At 49.4% G+C, this 21,938-nt stretch overlaps 1 protein-coding gene across 12 annotated transcripts in view; it reads left to right on the top strand.

Moving 5' to 3' along the window:
* The window catches only part of anks1b (ankyrin repeat and sterile alpha motif domain containing 1B), a 1,303,035-nt gene that overhangs the window by 414,887 nt on the left and 866,210 nt on the right, over positions 1-21,938 (top strand). For all 12 annotated transcript variants that reach the window (XR_011934063.1, XM_072471544.1, XM_072471547.1 and 9 more), the window contains one exon: positions 3,062-3,218. Coding sequence is in view for 11 of the 12 variants with exons in the window: in XM_072471544.1 (XP_072327645.1) it covers positions 3,062-3,218 (157 nt within the window). In the remaining variant the exon portion in view is untranslated. The remainder of the gene's footprint in view (positions 1-3,061; positions 3,219-21,938) is intronic.

Genomic DNA, 21,938 nt, shown 5'->3' on the forward strand with positions numbered 1-21,938 from the left:
GGAATTCCTTCACTCAGAAGGTGGCGAATCTTTGGAATTCTCAGCCCCAGAGACCTGTGGAAGCTCCATCATTGAGTATGTTCAAGACTAAGATCGATTAGATTTCCACATTGGATTGGATTGGATTGGATTTGTTTATTGTCACGTGTACCGAGGTACAGTGAAAAGTATTTTTCTGCGAGCAGCTAATTAAGTACATGAAAAGAAAATAAGATAAAAAGAAAATACATAGTAGGGCATATTAAATCATCAAGTGATAAGGGGAGAGAGTGCAGGAAAATGCTGTTGAAACCATGATCCAATTGAATGGCTCGAGCAGGCTCAAAGGGCTGAATCGCCTACTCCTGTTCCCCTTTCTTATGTTCTGAAGAAATGTTAACTAATATTTATCACCAATTGTGCACTATAAATGTATCAGTTTTCCCTCCCTGGTTAGTATATGGTGTGGAACTTCACCATCTGCTGGGGCACTGGATCACAGAGAGTTCAGTAAGTTCCAATTTCAGTCCCTGATCTGTGCAAAATGAGTTGCCAGGATATTGATGGAGACTTCAAACCTGCCCTCAGCACCTTTTCACAGAATGGTTGCAGCACAGAAGGAGGCTATTCCGCACAGGGGCTGGTTTAGCACACTCGGCTAAATCGCTGGCTTTTGAAACAGACCAAGGCAGGCCAGCAGCACGGTTCGATTCCCGTACCAGCCTCCCCGAACAGGCGCCGGAATGTGGCGACTAGGGGCTTTTCACAGTAACTTCATTGAAGCCAACTTGTGACAATAAGTGATTTTTTTTTTCACATTGTGTCTGTGCTCTTCCCTGTAACCCTGCCCATTTTTCCTTTTTGGTCAAGACTCCAATTCCCTCTGGAATGCCTCGATTGAACCTGCTTGCAGCACACTTTCAGGCAGTGCGCTGGATGCTGAATGCTTTATTAACCGAGCTGACCTGCCACCTTCAGTGATTCACACACATACACACGGAGGACCCTCTGCTCCTGCGCCCTCTATAGAATTGCACTCTTTATTTAAATTATCATGATGGATGCAAATTTCAGTGAAGGCTACAAAGTCCTTGAATGAAAAACATTTCTCATTTAAAGAGAAAAGACTCTAAGCAGTTCTTTCAAACTTGTGACTTACAATTTTGGCAGTGGAACAGCTCTCAACCTTTCTTCAGACTGCTTATTGCTTTCAGTGGAGTAGCAAGATTATTTTTCAAAAGAAACAAATTGCCTTGGGTGTAAGGAGAGGGATGTTTTTACACCAGTAATCAAAACTATATTGTCATTCCGTTTCTTCAGGAAAAGGTTTTCTTAATCATTCACACTTAACGTTTAAGTGGTTGGATTTGTTCAGTGTCCTGCTTTGCATGCTTTTAATTACTGTAGATTTAAAACAAACTAAGGATTTGTTGTTGGTCTTGGCACTTGGCAGTATTAGTGAAGTGAGTGCTTTTTTGGGTTATCTGATCTGTGAAGAATTTATTTTAAATTCCACGAGCCAAGTCTCTGGTCTGCCATTAAGTCCTGTAGTAGAAACCACAGCAACTCTTGGATCACATGTTCTCTATACTGTTGGGATGTCCAGGACATACCACTGACATTGTACAAGTCTAGAATAGGCTTGTCCAACATGCAAGGGTCCCCGGAGCCAGTTTCCAAAATGCCAGTCAAATAGGCAATGTTTGAATGGATGAATTTGCTCCGCCAATCACAGGCCGTTTCTTTCCCAAGTTTGAAGCTAATTGGCTTTTGAGCCTATCTGTAGCAAATGTGGGAGAGGAACAACTTGTGATTTATGAGTATTATGCACGAATACTCATCTTTATTACGCATTGTTTTTCTGTTCAGCAAGTTATTTCTTTTCATATTTCAGTTTTTTAAATTGAAATTCATGTTGTGCCAAACTTTATGGGCGCGATTCTCCACTCCCACGCTGGCTGGGAGAATCGCCTGGGCCGCCAAAATTTCCGGGGACGCTTGTCCGACGCTCTCCCGCGATTCTCCCAAGAGGTGGGAACGGCCTGGTTGAGTTTTGCAGGCCGGAGAATCGCCGGAGACACCGAAAATGGCGATTCTCCGGCACCCCCGCTATTCTAAGGCCCGGGTGGGCCGAGCGGCCAGGCCAAAACGGCGGGTTCCCCCCGGCGCCATCCACACCTGGCCGCTGCAGTCGTGGGCAGTGCGTGAACGCTGGGGGAGGCGGCCTGCGGGGGGGCGAGGGGGGATCCTGCTCCGGAGCGTACCTCAGATGTGGGTGGCCCGCGATCGGTGCCCACCGATCGTTGGGCCGTCCTCTCTGAAGGAGGACCTCCTTCCTTCCGCGGCCCCGCAAGATCCGTCCGCCATCTTCTTGCGGGGTGGACTTAGAGAGGATGGCAACCATGCATGCGCGGGTTGGCGCCGGCCAATCCGCGCATGCACGGATGACGTCCGTTATGCGGCGCTGGCCGCGTCATTTATGCGGCGCCGCTTTTACACGGGCGACAAGGCCTGGCGCGGGTAGATGACGCAGCCCCGATACTGGCCCATTGTCCTGGCCTGAATCGGTCGTGACCGGGGCCGTTCCGCGCCGTCGTGAACCTCGACGGCGTTCACGACGGCGCGGCCACTTCGGCGTGGGGGTGGAGAATCCCGCCCTATATTTCCGAAATTAGCTCATTGGTCCCTGGAGTGCGAAAGTTTGAAATGTGCCTCCCCACCCTCCCCATGTGAAAAGGTTGGACAAGCCTGGCCTAGAATAACATAGCACTGACATTGTGTTATATGGCATGTCTTTCGCAGTCATGTATTGTACTTACCTACCGCTGTCACTACTGCAGAGTACACACTGCTTGCATTGTGCTGCATTGTACATGCTGCTGCAATCGTCTTGTAGATGTAGACACAGAAAATGCTGGACATATTGAACAAATCAGGAAGCATCTATTGAACGAGAAACACCATTAACTTTTCAGGTCGATTACATTGTTCCAGTTAAGACTTTAGTATAGCTTTGACTCTGGTGCTCTGAATTACATTCCAGGTGATTTCTCTTGTTGACATATTGACCCTTATCTTTTAGGGATGTTGTTCTGAAGCTCCTTCAGTACGAAGCTTCCACCAATGTGGCAGATAACAAGGGTTGCCTTCCGCTCCATTTGGCTGCTTGGAAGGGAGACATGGATATTGTGAAGATTCTAATCCACCATGGGCCATCCCATTCACGAGTCAATGAGCAGGTGGGCTCTGCATGTTTGGTGCTTCCTGTTATGTTTAATATGGATTTTAAGTACAGATTGATTTGTAATCTTCTGATTTTATCATCTGATAGACCTTTAAGTACTTGTGCTTGATGCTTGAGTATGATTCATTCCGAAGTTTGGAACTTTGGAATGCTAAAACTGGTAGATTTTGTGGGTTAATTTTAGGATTGAATTCAGTAAAGTTTTAAAACTTGTATAAGGTTAAGTTATATAATTTCCTCTTTCTTATTGTTGTCTCTCTTCCTGCACTGGGAAGTACTCAAAGCACATTTGCATGGGTTCCCATCATGGAGGCTGATAGCTTGAGGGGCATCACTCGCATCAAGCATGGCTGACCATGAGTCTTTTCCGTTCTTCCCACTAGCCATTGACATGTTGGAAGATGTTGCAGGGCGATGCTCAGTTTGACTTTGTTATGAACGCCCCTTCCTTTGCCACCAAGTCCTGGGATGGCACTCAAACCCAGAGCTTCTGGCTCCGAGGCAGGGACGCTACCCACTGCATGACAAGACACTTTCTTACATTTGCCATAAAGGTTGGTTGTGTCTTTTGCACTATAGGTGTTATTTTGGGTCCTCACTGCACACTTACTCTTCTGATGTGATTGACACTGGGTGTTATTTTGAATAGCTTGTTAGTGTGGATGCCGGAACATGCTAAATAAGAAGGCTGTGACGTCAGGCAGATTTTGACCCAGATGCGATTTGAGTGCTTCACTACCTTGGTCCTCCGTCCTTTAGGACATTTTAAAAATCTGCTTCCATGACCAAGCCTTTGGTCATCTGCCTTAATATATCTTTAAGTGGTTTGGTGCTATATTTTGTTTTAACATGCCCCTGTGAATCTCATTATTATTATTAATATTATTACATTAAATGTGCTATATAAATACAGTTTTTGGTGTAGTTGACAAATCCAGCATTTTGTTGTTCGCTGTCCATTGTCGTCTGACATTGTGTATGCAAAGGAAGGAAATACATAGAGTTCTCTTTATCCTGAATGAGAAAGACAGAATGAGCATGTCGCTTAGCCAGATTGCGGGGTGCCCAATGTTCAGGGTGTCATTAACTGCACAGCTGTCACTCTACACGTGCCACATGTAAATTCGGAGATGTACTGCAGACGCAAAAAGTTCCATTCCCTCAATGTCCAGCTGGTGTGTGGCTGTACTTGGTGATTGATGCAGCTCAATGCCTGGTATCCTGGCAGTAGTCTAGATGCCTTGATTCTAAGCCAGTATGCTGAACCATCAGCACTTAAGTCACCCTGAGAAACCACGGTGTGACTACGTGACTCCGGTGCAGAGCATGTGTATGACACGAATCTTGGTACTACGCGAACCGTCACCGAACAGATGATCGGGGTGTTGAGCACTATTTCCGCTGCCTAGACTGCTCTGGAGAGGAACTCTGCAGTGATCGACTGAGTGAATGTTACGATTTGCTGTGGTCTGCAGCAATCTACTCAAGTTCATTATTAACTATACGATGAGGAGGAGGAAAGCACAAGGCATCCAACACATCCTCTTTCTGGCTGAGCTTTGTGTGAATGGCTCATCCGATTTTAGAACTGGCGAATGCAGTTCCAGTTTCCCTTTCAGCAACTGTCCCACACCTTCTCAAAGAAAATATTCTGAATTAACTTCATCAATCAAACCATCCACTGATGCATACAAACATCACCCCATCATTTTCCTGCTGCATGTCCCCCATGTGTCCTTTGTCTGTCCTAAGACTCCTACATAATGCTACTCCAATGGCTGCTTTATTGCTGGTGAAACACTGGTGACTTCCCCTACAGTCCTTCCAGGAGAACCTCTCACAGCTCATGGCCTAGAAGGCCTGGCGTTGGACTGCACCAGCTCAGCATGGAAGGTGGCAGTCAGGGTCGGCGGACAAGCCACAACAGAGACCGGCAGTTGTGGAAGGACAAAAGCTATCATCCTGAGAGACGTTGGTGCTTCTTGGACCTTAAGTATTGTGGTTTTATTTCAGGATTTCTTAGCTTCTAGCTCTTGGAGAGACCTTGTTGGAGGCAATGGTTTTTAATTGGAAACACATTTATTTACATATGATTTACGAAGGTTAAACAAGACCAAGCCGTAGCTGGAGCTACTCTCTAAGTCTGTGAATGACATCACTGTGACATAGCTGCTTACGCAGATACTCAGCAGCTATTATTAGAGTTAACCCTAGACTTCCGGGTGCGGCTATGCAGAGCTAGGTCGCATATTCGGCAGCTCCTGCTTGGAACGGACCTTTGGGCTCTTTTACAGGGCCCCCACGGCATTTGTTTGACATTTCCCGGTGTGGAAAGAAGGCTGCAATATTCCCCCGACAGTGTCCCCCAGGAAGGGTATGTCTCTTGGTTGCCAGACACACGCAGAAACAGTAAAAGATTTGGCTGCAACTGCAGGATAAACAGGGCCTCTTCCAGCATGCAGGCGGGGGAAGGGCAAGCTTAAAGCTGCAAGCTGACCTGAGGGCCTGTATCAAAAGTGAATTCTAGCAGCAGAGGGAACAACTGTGAAAAGACCTCATCAAGGCCACTGAAGGGACTTCCGGTTGCGGTGATGCCTAGCTAGCCGCACGCTTCGGCGGCTCCAGCTCCGATGGACCTTCGGGCTCTTTTAAGAGCCCCAACGGGGAATTTTTTGACGACGCAACCCGGTGTGGGGCGTGTGAGAAGGGAGTCCCCCCAAACGAAGGAGGAAAAAACCGGCGGCGGCGGCTGCAGCGCGAGGAATCGTCGACCAAAGGGTCAGAAAGAGAGAAGTACAAGATGGCGGCGGAGAAAGCGCAGGCGACATGGGGGCCTGAGCATGAAATTGTGAGACGGTGCGTGGAGCTGCTGAAGAGGGAGGTGCTGACCCCGTTGCTACAGGCAATTGAGGGGCTCAAGGAGACATTAAAGACCCAGGAGACAGAGCTCCGCGTGGTGGAGCAGAAGGTGACAGATATTGAGGACGAGATCCTGGGCCTGGCGGTTAAGACACAGACGCACGAGGCACTTCATAAAAAGTGTACTGAAAGGATCGAAGCCCTAGAAAATGGAGCGCGAAGGAAGAACCTTCGGATACTGGGTCTCCCTGAGGGTGTGGAAGGAGTGGACTGTGGAGCGTACGCAAGTACGATGCTGAGCTCACTGATGGGTGCTGAGGCCCCTACGGGCCCCTTGGAGGTGGAGTGGACAAATCGGATTCCGGCGAGAAGACCAAAAGCGGGAGAACCACCCAGGGCGATAATCGTGCGATTTTACCGCCTTAAGGATAGAGAAGAGGTCCTGAGATGGGCTAAAAAGGTGCGGAGTAGCAGATGGGAGAATGCAGTGGTACGGGTATACCAGGATTGGAGTGCGGAGGTGGCGAGAAGGAGGGCGAGCTTCAACCGAGCCAAAGAGGTGTTGCATAAAAGGAAGGTGAAGTTCGGGATGCTGCAGCCGGCAAGACTATGGGTCACGTATCAGGAGAGACACCATTATTTCGAGACAGCGGAGGAAGCATGGACCTTCATCAAAGAAGAGAAATTGGATCGGAACTGAGGGACTGATGCTGCAGGAAATGTTATTGTTAATGTTACGGTGGAAGTTAATTGAGAAGTAAACAGGGAAGGGGGGAGACATTGGGGAAATGTGGGCGCCGGTGAGGGGGGAAAGACGGGACATAGTTGGAGAATGGGGAAGGGGAGGGGGAGGGGAAAGGGAGCTGCGCCATAAGAGGCGGGTCAGGTAAAGGGATGTTCCCGCACCAGAAAGAATAAGGCGGGAAGACAGGCGCAAGGTGGATGGGAGTTCCCCACATGGGGGGGGGGGGTCGAGGAGTGAGCAGGAGTAGCCGGGGTCAGTTGAAGTCAGCTGACTTACGGAAGTAATATGGGGGGAGCAATCATGCTAGAAAGAGATCTAGCGGGGAGGGGGGGAGGGAGGGGGGGGCGGGTGGGGGACAACTGTGTTGCTGCTGCGGAAATCCAAAAGGAAATGGCTAAAGAGTGGGTGGGCGGGGATGGTGTGCGACGCTGGGGGAGCGAGCGGGAGCGCGGAGGCGGGATATGGGACTGGCCTAGAGAAGGTAATGGCTAGTCGACACGGGAGGGGGGCAGGTAGCCCCCTAGTGAGGCTGATCACGTGGAACGTGAGAGGCCTGAATGGACCGATAAAAAGGGCCAGAGTGCTCGCGCATTTGAAAGGACTAAGGGCAGACGTGGTTATGCTCCAAGAGACGCACCTAAAGGTGGCGGACCAAGTTAGGCTAAGGAAAGGATGGGTGGGACAGGTGTTCCACTCAGGACTGGACGCAAAGAATAGAGGGGTGGCCATTTTGGTGGGGAAACAGGTCGCATTTGAAGCAAAGAACATCGTAGCAGATAGCGGAGGTAGATATGTAATGGTGAGTGGCAGGCTGGAGGGAATGGAGGTCGTGTTGGTTAACGTGTATGCCCCAAACTGGGACGATGCGGGATTTATGAGACGGATGCTGGGGCGTATACCGGACCTGGAGGTAGGAAACTTGATTTTAGGAGGGGACTTTAATACGGTGCTGGACCCGGGGCTAGATAGATCCAGCTCAAGGACCGGAAGAAGGCCGGCAGCGGCCAAGGTACTTAAGGGGTTTATGGACCAAATGGGGGTAGTGGATCCATGGCGATTTCTTAGACCTAGGGCTAGGGAGTTTTCCTTCTTCTCCCATGTCCATAAAGTGTACTCCCGGATAGATTTTTTTGTTTTGGGAAGGTCGTTGATCTCTAGGGTGGAAGAAGCTGAGTACTCAGCCATAGCGGTTTCGGATCATGCCCCACATTGGGTGGACCTGGAATTAGGAGAGGAAAGGGAGCAGAGAACACTCTGGCGATTAGATGTGGGACTGATGGCGGATGAGGGAGTGTGTGCAAGAGTGCGGGGGTGTATTGAGAGATATCTGGAGGTCAATGACGACGGCGAGGTCCCTGTGGGAGTGGTATGGGAAGCACTAAAAGCGGTGGTCAGAGGAGAGCTGATCTCCATTGGGGCCCACAAAAGGAAAACAGAGGCCAAGGAAAGGGAAAGATTACTGGGGGAGATTTTAAGGGTGGATAGGGAATTTGCAGAGACCCCGGAGGAGGAATTGTACAGGGAGAGGAGACGACTCCAGACGGAATTTGACCTTCTGACCACCAGAAAGGCGGAGGTACTGTGGAGGAAGGCACAGGGGAGGAGGTATGAATATGGGGAAAAGGCGAGTCGCCTGTTGGCTCATCAATTGCGAAAGAGGGCAGCAGCGAGGGAGATAGGAGGAATTAGAGACGAAAGGGGAGACACGGTGCGAAGGGCAGGAAAGATAAATGAGGTGTTCAAGACCTTCTATGAGGAACTGTATAGGTCTCAACCCCCAGAGGGAGAGGAGGGGATGCGGCAGTTCCTGGACCAATTGAGGTTCCCGAAAGTGGAGGAGCGGGGGGTGGTAGGCCTGGGGGCACCGATTGGGGTGGACGAGGTTATTAAGGGACTGGGAAGCATGCAAGCAGGGAAGGCCCCAGGACCAGACGGGTTCCCGGTGGAGTATTACAGAAAATATGTGGACTTGTTGGCCCCGTTGATGGTGAGGACGTTCAATGAGGCCAGGAAAGGGGGGACTCTACCCCCGACGATGTCGGAGGCGACGATATCGTTAATTTTGAAGAGGGATAAAGATCCGTTGCAGTGCGGGTCCTATAGACCCATTTCATTGTTGAACGTGGACGCCAAATTGTTGGCAAAGGTACTGGCATCGAGGATAGAGGACTGTGTCCCGGGGGTGGTGCACGAAGATCAGACAGGGTTCGTAAAAGGGAGACAACTGAATGTTAATGTGCGACGACTATTAGGGGTGATAATGATGCCCCCAGTGGAGGGGGAGGCAGAGATAGTGGCGGCAATGGACGCAGAGAAGGCATTTGATAGGGTGGAGTGGGAGTATTTATGGGAAGTGTTAAAGAGGTTTGGGTTTGGGAACGGGTTTATTAGCTGGGTTAGACTTCTTTATGGGGCTCCAACGGCAAGCGTAGTTACAGGTCGACATAGATCGGAGTATTTCCGACTATATAGGGGAACAAGACAGGGATGCCCGCTGTCTCCATTGTTGTTCGCGTTGGCAATTGAACCTCTGGCCATGGCGTTGAGAGACTCCAGGAAATGGAGAGGGGTGATTAGAGGGGGAGAAGAACACCGAGTCTCGTTATATGCGGATGACCTATTGTTATACGTGTCGGACCCAGCGGGGGGAATGATAGAGGTTATGCGAATTTTGAGGGGGTTCGGGGATTTCTCGGGGTATAGGCTTAACATGGGGAAGAGTGAATTATTTGTGATACATCCAGGGGACCAGAGTAGAGAGATAGAAGGCTTGCCTCCAAGGAAAGTGGAAAGAAACTTCCGATACCTGGGGATTCAGATCGCTAGGAGTTGGGGAACCTTGCACAGACTTAATCTGACACGGTTGGTAGAACAAATGGAGGAGGACTTCAAGAGGTGGGACATGCAGCCTCTATCGCTGGCGGGCAGGGTGCAAGCAATTAAGATGATGGTCCTCCCGAGGTTCTTATTTGTATTTCAATGTCTCCCTATACTAATCACTAAGACCTTTTTTAATAAAATAGACAGGAGCATCACGAGCTTCGTGTGGGCAGGGAAAGTTCCGAGAGTAAGGAGGGGGTTCCTTCAGCGTAGTAGGGACAGAGGAGGATTGGCACTACCGAACTTGGGCGATTACTATTGGGCCGCCAATGTGGCAATGATACGTAAATGGATGATGGAGGGTGAGGGAGCGGCGTGGGAAAGACTGGAGAGAAAGTCCTGTAAAGGGACGAGTTTAGAGGCGCTGGTGACGGCGCCGCTACCGATCTCACCTAAAAAGTTTACCACAAACCCGGTGGTGGCGGCAACATTGAATATCTGGGGACAGTGGAGGCGACAGAGAGGGGTGCGGGGAGCCCTGGTGGGGTCCCCAATCAGGAACAACCATAGGTTCGCCCCAGGAAGAATGGATGGAGGATTTCAGAGCTGGTTCCAGTTGGGAATTAGGAGGGTGGGAGATTTATTTATAGATGGGACTTTTGCGAGCTTGGGAGCATTGGAGGAAAAGTATAAGTTGCCCCGGGGAAATTTCCTGAGATATATGCAGGTGAGGGCATTTACTAGACAACAGGTGAGGGAATTTCCGTTGCTCCCGACACAGGGGATACAGGACAGGGTGCTTTCAGGGGTGTGGGTCGGAGAGGGCAAGGTGTCAGAGATTTACCGAGAGATGAGGGAAGAGGGGGAGGAGTCGGTGGGCGAACTAAAAGGAAAGTGGGAAGAAGAACTAGGGGAGGAGATAGAGGAGGGTATGTGGGCTGATGCCCTAAGCAGGGTAAATTCCTCTTCCTCATGCGCCAGGCTTAGCCTGATTCAATTTAAGGTGCTACATAGAGCACACATAACGGGAGCAAGATTGAGCAGGTTCTTTGGAGTGGAGGACAAATGTGGGAGGTGTGGTGGGAGCCCGGCAAACCACGCACATATGTTTTGGGCATGCCCGGCACTGGAAGGGTATTGGAAGGGAGTGACGGGAGTGATTTCGCGGGTGGTGAAGGCCCGGGTCAAACCAGGCTGGGGGTTAGCTCTATTTGGAGTTGCGGAAGAGCCGGGAGTGCAGGAGGCGAAAGAGGCCGATGTTGTGGCCTTTGCGTCCCTAGTAGCCCGGCGCAGGATCCTACTCATGTGGAAGGAGGCGAAACCCCCCGGACTGGAGGCCTGGGTAAATGATATGGCGGGGTTCATTAAACTGGAGCAGATAAAGTTTGCCCTGAGAGGATCGGCTCAAGGGTTCACCAGGCGGTGGCAGCCATTTCTCGACTACCTAGGGGAACGTTAGAGGGAAGACAGATGACCAGCAGCAGCAACCCAGGGGGGGGGGGGGGGAGGGGGGGGGGTAGTTTAGGTCAAAGATAAAGGGGTTTTGTTACTTGTGTATTGTTTAAAATTTCTGTATTGTTATTGTTGCGTTTGCTTTGTAAGAGGGGAAAAATTGTTGTTTGGGAAAAAAATTTCAATAAAACATTTATTAAAAAAAAAAAATTAGAGTTAACCCTAGACTCCAAGGAGCCACTGTCACTCCCCCAGGAATAACCCCTCAGCAATCTGAGAAATGTGTTGCAGGACAACTGGACGATGAGACCCTACAAGCCCCTGTGAACTCTGGTATCCACAGCCATGATGTCAGCAGTTTGAGCCTGCATGACGACAAGCTGAGACTTCCACTGCAGCACTTGGATGTTGGGGGGTCTCTCCTCTACTGCACTAGGAGCTGAGGCATCGACATCAGGGGCGAGATTCTCCGACCCGGATCGCCGGGGGCTGGCGTGAATCCCGCTCCCGCCGGTTGCCGAATTCTCCGGCACCGGAGATTCGCCGGGGGCGGGAATCGCGCCGCGCCGGTTGGCGCCCCCCCCCCCCCGATTCTCCAGCCCGAATGGGCCGAAGTCCCGCTGCTAGGATGCCTGTCCCGCCGGCGTGGATTAAACCACCTCTCTTACCGGCGGGACAAGGCGGCACGGGCGGGCTCCGGGGTCCTGGGGGGGGCGCGGGGCGATCTGGCCCCAGGGTGGTGCCCCCACGGTGGCCTGGCCCGCGATCGGGGCCCACCGATCCACGGGCGGGCCTGTGCCGTGGGGGCACTCTTTTCCTTCCGCCTTCGCCACGGTCTCCAGCATTGCGGAGGAGGAAGAGACTCCCTCCACAGCGCATGCGCGGGGATGCCGTGAGCGGCCGCTAACGCTCCCGCGCATGCGCCGCCCGGCAATGTCATTTCCGCACCAGCTGGCGGGGCGGAAATGAGTCCGGCGCGGGCCTAGCCCCTCAAGGTTAGGACTCGGCCGGTCAAGGGGCGGAGGATTCCACACCTTTGGGGCGACGCGATGCCGATCTGATTTGCGTAGTTTTTGGCGACGGTCGGCGGACATCGCGCCGATACCGGAGAATTTCGCCCCAGATGTGGGTTTGAGAGTCTTAAGGAACTGTCCACCATTTCCAAGCTCTGCCGAAAGACCCACGTATGGGTGGGGTGGAACCCACCAAGTTCCTTGGCAGTTGACCACATGCTTTCTCTCAGGCCTGCCAGTGACCTCGCATTTCTCGTACATCCCCATCAATCTTTTTCTGCAGACTGTCCCATCAAAGTCCTCATCTAATTCCTCCACAGCAAAACTCATGTGTGATCTCACCCTCTGGTGATCTGACACCAGTATTACCCTTTCCTCCTGCCCTGGGTACAGGTCACTCCAGCCCAGTGTCTCACAATGTGAAGATCTCTTTCCTCCGTGTACAGTTTTCCCTGTGTTAGTATTTGAGTTAGTGACTGTGAAACTGAGTGCTAATGATGTTGTTTTATCATCATTAGTCTCGTCTTCCTTTTGTACTTTTGTCCAGTACCACTGCCTGGCCAGGTTGTCGTTCTTGCGTATCTGAAAGGGGAAAGACATAAGTTGTGGTGAGGGTTGTTTTTTGTTTGGGAGGAAAGCAAGTCCTGTTAAATTGTCTGCAGCTTGTTAATCAGCAGAGGTAGTGGGATGAAGGGGAAATTAGATGTGAGAAGAACAATTTGGTATGAGCATACTATCATCTTTGATTCATACAGCCACCAGGCTGACCTTGGCTTCAGTCATATCTGGTCTAAGCATAATGGACACTTTCCCTTCCATCAGGATAAGGTGAATGCACTCTGCATGTCCTCCACCAGTCAGCTCCTGTTGCCCCCTGTTATGTACCAACTTATCATACAAGGGAGAGGGAATTGTGCCCAAGGATTTTGATGATGTGTTTGTCACAGTTGAATGGCTGTCAGTGAGGTCAAGCTGCAAGATGTGGATGTGAGACTTGCAGCGGCCAGAAGGATGAGGTGACGTATGAGTGAGTTATTAGGTGAGTGAAGAGGTGTGATGCATTGAGCAGTGTTTGTTTGGTCCACTTGGTGGGATATGGTGAATTCACTGACCCTGACCACTTGGGGTGATGTCATTGAACATGCTGTGACATTGTACGTGCCTTGCCCTTTGGGCTATTGCTCCCGTTACCTTTTCAGTATTTGACTGACCTCCTATTTCCCTATGGATTAAGGACCCATATCTTCCCATCCACCTCCCACACTAAGACGTTGGGTGCTGTATTGGAGAACATTGGAGCCCACTTTCTGCCATGCTGTAACATTCTTTTGTCTTTCCCAGGTGAAGCGCATTGACCTCCAGCACTTCCTCCAGTCAAAGTGTGCTTTGTCTTTAAGAGCTACAGACTGGCCTTAAGTACTGCAGGCCAGCCTGAACTTGCCTTTCATCATTTTGCACCTCCACATCAGATTGCAGCCATGCTCCAACATGTCTACGATTATCATGTAAACTAGTGGGCAGCAGAAAGTTCGCATCCTCCCTTCATCAGAAGGGCACAGGCTAATCACACATCACAATCTCTGCATGTTTTTGGAGGCTCTTGAATTATTTTTGCCACAATGTTCAAGCCTTAGTTATTGCATTAGTTGCAATTCTGTTTTATCTCCCTGAAATGTGCTGAATTAATTTTTTTAGTTGAAGATGGGTCAATCCGTCCTATGCATTAATGACAGGAGTGTGTCTTCAGAAAATGTTCACAGAGCATTAATACATTACATATTAAATTTAATGTACAGGTCAGGGACTCGATTTAACACCTAGTTCATTAATTGCCTGTTTGATTGATTATACCAGTTTAAACTGCTTGTAGTCTCTGCTGGAGATTTCATCGCTGTGAGTCATGAATGCCCGTCCATCTGCTTTTCCAGGTTCCAGGCCGCCTGCTATAGTTTTGGGCCTTCTCTTGCTTTCTGAAATACTAGCATTGGGGACAGAAGGAAGCAGATAGATTAAACCTCTCCGAACCCTCCTACTTCACCTCTCCGAACCCTCATACTTCACCTCTCCGAACCCTCATACTTCACCTCTCCGAACCCTCATACTTCACCTCTCCGAACCCTCATACTTCACCTCTCCGAACCCTCCTACTTCACCTCTCCGAACCCTCATACTTCACCTCTCCGAACCCTCATACTTCACCTCTCCGAACCCTCCTACTTCAGTAATATTAACTGGAACTAATTCCTGTAAATTATTTATGGTTTGTTTTTTCTTTCGTTTTGATTTCTGCTCATTTTTGATCTGCAGTTACCGTTCGGACTCTCGTCCCCTTTATTCCTCACCATTGTTCCTTCGACCTAGTCTCCATCTGTCGATCTGCTTCATCATTTTTCATTCTGTCTCTTCCTCTTCTCTGTCACCGTTATCTCCACCCCAAATGTTTTCCCTGTGTGCACCAGTCTCGATTAGTTATGAATCTGCAGATAATATACTATTATATACCAAGAGTATAATTACTTGTGATGGGTTTTCAACATCTCAGTATGCCCAGAAGAAAATACTTGCATTTATACAATGTCTCATGACATTTCAGCAACATTTCTACAGTGCTTTCTGTGTATTTAACTAATTTGAAGGTTATGATATCAATCACTATGGTAGCCATTACATTCACAAGCATGACCACACACAAAGCAATGTGATGAATGACCATTTGACTCATTTTTAGTATCGTTCAATGAGGGAGCGGTGTTGGCCAGTAAATCAGGACATTGCCTTTCTCCATGAAGAGGGCCATAAGAATCCATCCCAGCCACTGGAACAGATAGATAGGGCTTTTGTTGACCATTTATTCAAAGGACTACCCTTCTGATGTTTGAGCATTCCCTTTGTACAACATGAGAGTGTCAGCTGAGAACTTTCTGGCAACACTGCGCTGGGGAATTCTTCTCAGAAATTCCCAGGTTAAGGGTTTACGTAGCAATTATGCAGAAGTGCTAACTTCCTCTGAACATTTGTGCTGCGTAGGGAGCCATCCAACAAAGCAATTTAAATCGCTAACTTCGGATGGTTTCTGCCAGTGAAATGCTAATAGTTACTCTCAGCGGTTTGTAAGAAATAAAAGCACTTCTAACTTCAATGTAACTATTTCAAACACCCAGCCCAGTCCCAACCTGGGATTCCCCCCACACACCCAACCTCACAGGGGACTTTCCGGATGGCACGGTAGCACAGTGGTTAGCACTGTTGCTTCACAGTGCCAGGGACCCGGGAACGTTTCGCGGCTTGGGTCACTGTCTGCACGTTCTCCCTGCGTCTGCGTGGGTTTCCTCCGGGTGCTCCGGTTTCCTCCCACATCCCTAAAGATGTGCTAGTTAGGTGAATTGGACATTCTGAATTCTCCCTCAGTATACCCGAACAGGCACTGGAATGTGGCGTCTAGGGGCTTTTCACAGTACCTTCATTGCACAAGTAAGCCTACTTGTGACAATAATAAAGATTATATTATTATTAATAACCCCCGACAGCCCGCGGGCACGGAATTCCCTCCCCTCTCCTGCTAACCCGACCCAGCTGGACACCGCCCCCCCCTCCCTCCCCAAACGACTTGACCTGCCCTCCCCCCACCCTCCCACGACCTGACCCCCAACATCGACCCCCAACATCAACCCCCCCACCCCTGATCTGATCCCTCACGAACTATCCCGTCCCACCTGGATTGTGCAAACCCCATCCTCCACCCCCCCCCCCACCCCCGACCTGACCCCCTCATCTCGACACGGTTATATCCACCGCCTGGTGTTCAATTTCTACCCCCATCCAACCCTTCCAATCCCATCCACTTACCTTCGACACTTAGCTTCTCTCTGGTCTATTATTTTCAATGGAACCTTTAAATTCATCCGCATGTGCTAAATCGCTGGCTTTGAAAGCAGACCAATGCAGGCCAGCAGCATGGTTCAATTCCCGTAACAGCCTCCCCGAACAGGCGCCGGAATGTGGCGACTAGGGGCTTTTCACAGTAACTTCATTTGAAGCCTACTTGTGACAATAAGCGATTTTCATTTCATTTTCATTTCCGACAGCTACAGCTGTAAAAAAAGGGGAGCATGTTTTCCTTTGCCGTGATTCTTTTGGATTCCGACACGAGACCCAGGGACCTGCTGCGCTGCTAGAATTTCATCCGACCTGAGTCAGGAAGGCTGGGCGAGCCAGATGCGGAAGAAATTTAACGCAGTTAAGTGGGTACAGAGTGGTAATCTGATGTTGAATGCCACTCTGAGGAAGTTACGGACCAATATGTTCAAGCATTGACATGGATTTGAACCCATAACGTTTGACTTAGAACAAATAAAGATTACCAAGGAAATAAAAGATTTATGAGCTGAACCTGCTTTTTAGCAGGCTAATGATGAAGGATGGTATTGCGTGCCATGTTCAAATTACAAATTTAGATTGATGCTTTTTTGTTCAAAGCTTTGGACAAATCCCTAAAGCCTTTTCCCACTCAGGCAAAACGTTGTTATTTTGAGGACAGGTCTTGCACTGGATGACAAACCTTACCTCTGGCTTGCTGGCAAGGTTGGACATGAAGGAAATATTTGAGTTAAAATAAACATAGTTATCAATTTTTCTTCTTGACTATACTACAGGCTTGTCATATTGTGTGATTCCGTTTTGAGAAAAATAATGTAATTGTTTAAGCAGCAGAAACCTTTCTTTTGACCAGTGCTTCATGGCTCTACTATTGGAATAGTTCTTCCAGGCATGATTATGTTTTATATCCTTTGTCTGCCCTTAAAGTCATGCATTAGTAGATAGATTTCCAGAATGACACCAGAAACTCAGAAACCACTGTTACGATCCCTGTAGAGGCTGATGCGTTTTTAAAAGAGATTTGAATTCCCAGTAACAGACCTAGTGATCACAAGATTTTACATTTTAAGACTTTTACTGTAACAGACAAAGTAAAATCAACCTTGATTAAATATTACTTAGTAGACAACTAAATTGCTGAAGTACAGAAATGATATCCCCCTTAAGTTCCTAATGCGACTGAAAACTGTGGGGCTGGATTGTCCGTTTTGGAGACTAAGACCCCACGCCGGCGTGAAAACGGTGGTCTTTTACGCCAGGAAAACTGGCGTAAAACGGCCACCCATTCCCCGGTTTGCTGGGGGCTAGCAGGGAGGCAGCATAGAGCTCGCAGCTCTAGCTGCCGATAGGGCCCTCAACACTTCCGGTTCCGAGGCCACGCCTGCGCAGGGGGGCAGCTTGCAGCGGCTGCGCCGTGCTCCATGGCGACTCAGCCCGTCGACCTGGACCGCTAAAGTAGTGCCCCCCTTCGGCCGCTCGCACGCCCCAGACCGCCCACCTACAGTGCCCCCAGCCCCGAATGAAGCCCCACCTGCCCGTGGATCAGCCCTCCCCCCCCCGACTGTGGCGGCCCCGGACTGAGTCTGCAGTCGTCACGTCGAAATTACGAACGGTGTGAGCACACGTAACCCACGCCATTGGGAACTCGGCTGGTTTGAGACAGAGCATCACGGGGCGTGCCTCAGGTGGGCCGTGGATACTCGGCGCGGCATACTCCTAGAATATGCCACTTTTCAAGGGGCGGAAAATTCAAAAACTGGCGCCTCTCCCAATTTTGGCGGCAAAACGGATTCTCGTCGCATACACGATTTTGGTGTCATGGAGCAGAGAATCCAGCCCCCTATGTCTGATTTATACATTACACCGCACTCTCTGCAGGATTGGAGTCTTGACTGGAAATAGCCCAAAGTTGCGCCCAGCTTCCGACATGCTTATTTCTCCCGATTCTGCTGAGTTGTAACATCCAACGTCTGTCAAAAGTTGTTTCCCTCACCTCCCAATCTTCGTTCCAAAGTAGTTTTTGAAGAAGGTCAATGCACTGATCTCTGGATTTGTGTGGGCGGGGAAGACCCTATGGGCTAGGGGGGCTTTCCAGGAGTGGGGGGGCGAGGCAGCGGGTGGCGGTGTCGAACATGATGAATTACTACTGGGTGGCGAATATTGCTATGGTTAAGAAATAGATCACGGGGGAGGAATCGGCGTGGGGGCAGGCAGGGATTGAGCGATTTAGTGATCTGTTCATAGGGGGCAAATTTGCAAAGCTGGAGAACCTGGAGGAAGAGTATGAGTTGCCCAGGGGGGACGGCTTTAGGTACCTGCAGCTCCGAGACTTTGTCAGGAGAGAGATGCCATTCTTTCATGGCTGCCACCCCAGGGTTGCAAGACCGGGGTCAGTCGTGGGACGAGCTAGGGGAGGGGAACGTGTCCGATGTCAAAAACGAGTTGATGATATGGGAGGGAGCCCTGGTAGGGGACATAAAGTGTAAGTGGGAGGAGTAGCTGGGAGGGGAGGTGGGGACCGAGATGTGGGCAGAAGCCTTGTGGAGGATGAACATGTCCTCGACGTGTGTGAGGCTAAGCTCATCCAGTTTGAAGTGACACAGAGGGTGCATATGATGATAGCAAGGATGAGTAGGTTCTTTGAGTCATAGAGAATAGGTGTGGGCAGTGTGTGGGGAGGCCTGCAAATCACATCCACATGTTCTGTGTGTGTCCAAGGTTGAAGGGGTTCTGGCAGGGGTTCACGGACTTGATGTCCAAGGTGCTGAGTGCGTAGGTTGTATTGAGTCCAGAGGTGGTGATATTCGGGGTGTCAGAAGACCCAGGAGTCCAGGGGTTAGAGAGGCCGATATCTTGGCCTTTGCCTCCCTGATAGCCCGAAGATGGATTTTGCTCTGGATTTTGCCCAAAAACGGGAGTATGGCTGAGCGACCTGGTGGAATTCCTGAGGCTGGAGAAGGTCAAGTTCGTCTTGAGGGGATCGGTGAACGTGTTCACCTGGAGGTGGAAGCCATTTATTGAATTTAAAATTTAAAAAAATTTAGAGTACCCAATTCATTTTTTCCAATTAAGTGGCAATTAGCATGGCCAATCCACCTACCCTGCACATCTTTGGGTTGTGGGGGCGAAACCCACGCAAACACGGGGAGAATGCGCAAACACCACTCGGACAGTGTCCCAGAGCCGGGATCAAACCTGGGACCTCGGCGCCGTGAGGCAGCAGGGCTAACCCATTGCACCACTGTGCTGCCCTTTTATTGAATTCTTTAAGGAGGTTAGAGGGGTCAGCAGGTAGGGGGCGGATTGCAGGGGTGGGAAGGGAGTTAAAATGGGGAAGGCGGGATGTGAGAATGGGGTGGTATTAGGGAAGCGGGGGGAGTGGGTGTTGTTTGTTTATCAAGTTTTTTGGTTGTTCTTCTGCTTTTGTTTGTTTATAGGACAATGCCTTGAATAAAATGTTCTTTAAAAAGTTCCCTCAGTCTTCTGAGCATCCCTGAATTGACTTCCAACAGCAAGGCCCACTCCGACAATTCCACCTCCTGATCATGCATATTCCAGTTTCTCTAAATCTCCACAGGTCCTGACACTTGAATGAGCTCCCACCAGCACCCTGCCTGGTAGCGAACAGAAAATATCATTTTTTCCTCTGTTGTTACCTGCCCGACTCTTTGGGACAGACTCACTCACTCACTCTCTCTCTCTCTCACGCTTTGTCTTTATCCTGATTCTTTGAATCCATAAGACCCAGCTGCCTTTCCCTTTGTCTTCAGGTGCTAAAGATTTGCACCTTGCTTTCAATAAGTCTGCCAACAGACCATAAGACATAGGAGCAGAATTAGGCCACTTGGCCCATCGAGTCTGCTCCGCCATTCAATCATGGCTGATATTTTTCTCATCCCCATTCTCCTGCCTTCTCCCCATAACCCCTGACCCCCTTATTAATCAAGAACCTATCTATCTCTGCCTTGAAGACACTCAGTGAATTGGCCTCCACAACCTTCTGCGGCAAAGAGTTCCTCTTTCCTGAAAAAATTCCTCCTCATCTCTGTTTTAAAGGATCATCCCTTTAATCTGAGATGGTGTCCTCTGGTTCTAGTTTTTCCTACAAATGGAAACATCCTCTCCACGTCCACTCTATCCAGGCCTCGGCGTATCTTGTACGTTTCGATAAGATTCCCTCTCATCCTTCTAAACTCCAACGAGTACAGACCCAGAGTCCTCAAACGTTCCTCATACGAAAAGTTCTTCATTCCAGGGATCATTCTCGTGAACCTCCTCTGGACCCTTTCCAAGGCCAGCACATCTTTCCTTAGAAATGGGGCCTAAAACTGCTCACAATACTCCAAATGGGGTCTGACCAGAGTCTCAGAAGTACATCCCTGGTCTTGTATTCTAGCCCTCTTGACATGAATGCTATCATTGCATTTGCCTTCTTAACTGCCGACTGAACCGGCACGTTAACCTTAAGAGAATCGTGAACAAGGACTCCCAAGTCCCTTTGTGCTTCTGCTTTCTGAAGCATTTCCCCATTTAGAAAATAGTCTGTGCCTAGATTCCTCCTTCCAAAGTGCATAACCTCACACTTTTCTACATTGTATCTCATTTGCCACTTCATTGCCCACTCTCCTAGCCTGTCCAAGTCCTTCTACAGCCCCCTTGCTTCCTCAATACTACCTGTCCCTCTACAGATCTTTGTATCATCTGCAAACTTAGCAACAGTGCCTTCAGTACCTTCTTCCAGATCGTTAATGTATATTGTAAAAAGTTGTGGTGCCAGCACAGACCCCTGAGGCACACCACTAGTCACCGGCTGCTATCCTGAAAAAGACCCCTTTATCCCCACTCTCTGCCTTCTGCCAGTCAGCCAATTCTCTAACCATGCCAGGATCTTACCCTTAACACCATGGGCTCTTAACTTATTTAACAGTCTCCTATGCGGCACCTTGTCAAAGGCCTTCTGGAAATCTAAATAAATCATGTCCACTGATTCTCCTTTGTCTAACTTGCTTGTTACCTACTCAAAGAATTCTAACCGATTTGTCAGACACAACCTCCCTTTGACAAAGCCGTGCTGACTCAGTCCTATTTTACCATGCACTTCCAAGTGCTTCGCAATCTCATCTTTAATAATGGACTCTAAAATCTTACCAATGACCAAAGTCAGACTAACCGGCCTATAATTTCCTGTCTTCTGCCTCCCTCCCTTCCTAAACAGTGGTGTTACAGTAGCCACCTTCCAGTCCTCTGGGACCCTTCCTGCCTCCTGTGATTCCTGAAAGATCATCACTAATGCCTCCACAATTTCCTCAGCTATCTCTTTTAGGACCCTGGAGTGTAGTCCACCCGGTCCAGGTGACTTATCCACCTTCAGACCTTTCAGTTTCTCCAGAAACTTCTCCTTCGTAATGGTCACTGCACTCACCTCTTGCCCCCTGGTTCTCCTGGTGCTCTGGCATCCCACTGGTGTCTTCCACCATGAAGACTGATGCAAAGTAACTATTCAGTTCGTCTGCCATTTCTTTGTTTCCTATTATTACTTCTCCAGCCAGATTTTGTAGTGGTCCAATATCTATTTTTGCCTCTCTCTTCCCTTTTATAGATTGAAAAAATCTCTTCCTATCTTCCTTTATATTACTGGCTAGCTTGCACTTGTACTTCATCTTCTCCCCCCTTACCTTTTTAATTGTCCTCTACTCGCTTTTAAAGGCTTCCCAATCCTCTGGTTTTTCAGTAATCCTCGCCACTTTGTCTGCTTTTTCCTTAGCCTTTATGCTGTCCTTGACATCCCTCGTCAGCCATGTATGCCTTGTCCTGCCCTTAGCATGTTTCCTCCTCCTTGGGATGAATTTCTGTTGTGCCTCCCTAATAACCCCCCAAAACTCCTGCCATTGCTGTTCCACTGTCTTCCCTGCTAGGCTCCTTCTCCAATCAACTCTGGTCAGCTCCTCCC

Source organism: Scyliorhinus torazame, chromosome 13 (genome assembly GCF_047496885.1).
Source record: "Scyliorhinus torazame isolate Kashiwa2021f chromosome 13, sScyTor2.1, whole genome shotgun sequence".
NCBI lineage: Eukaryota > Metazoa > Chordata > Chondrichthyes > Carcharhiniformes > Scyliorhinidae > Scyliorhinus > Scyliorhinus torazame.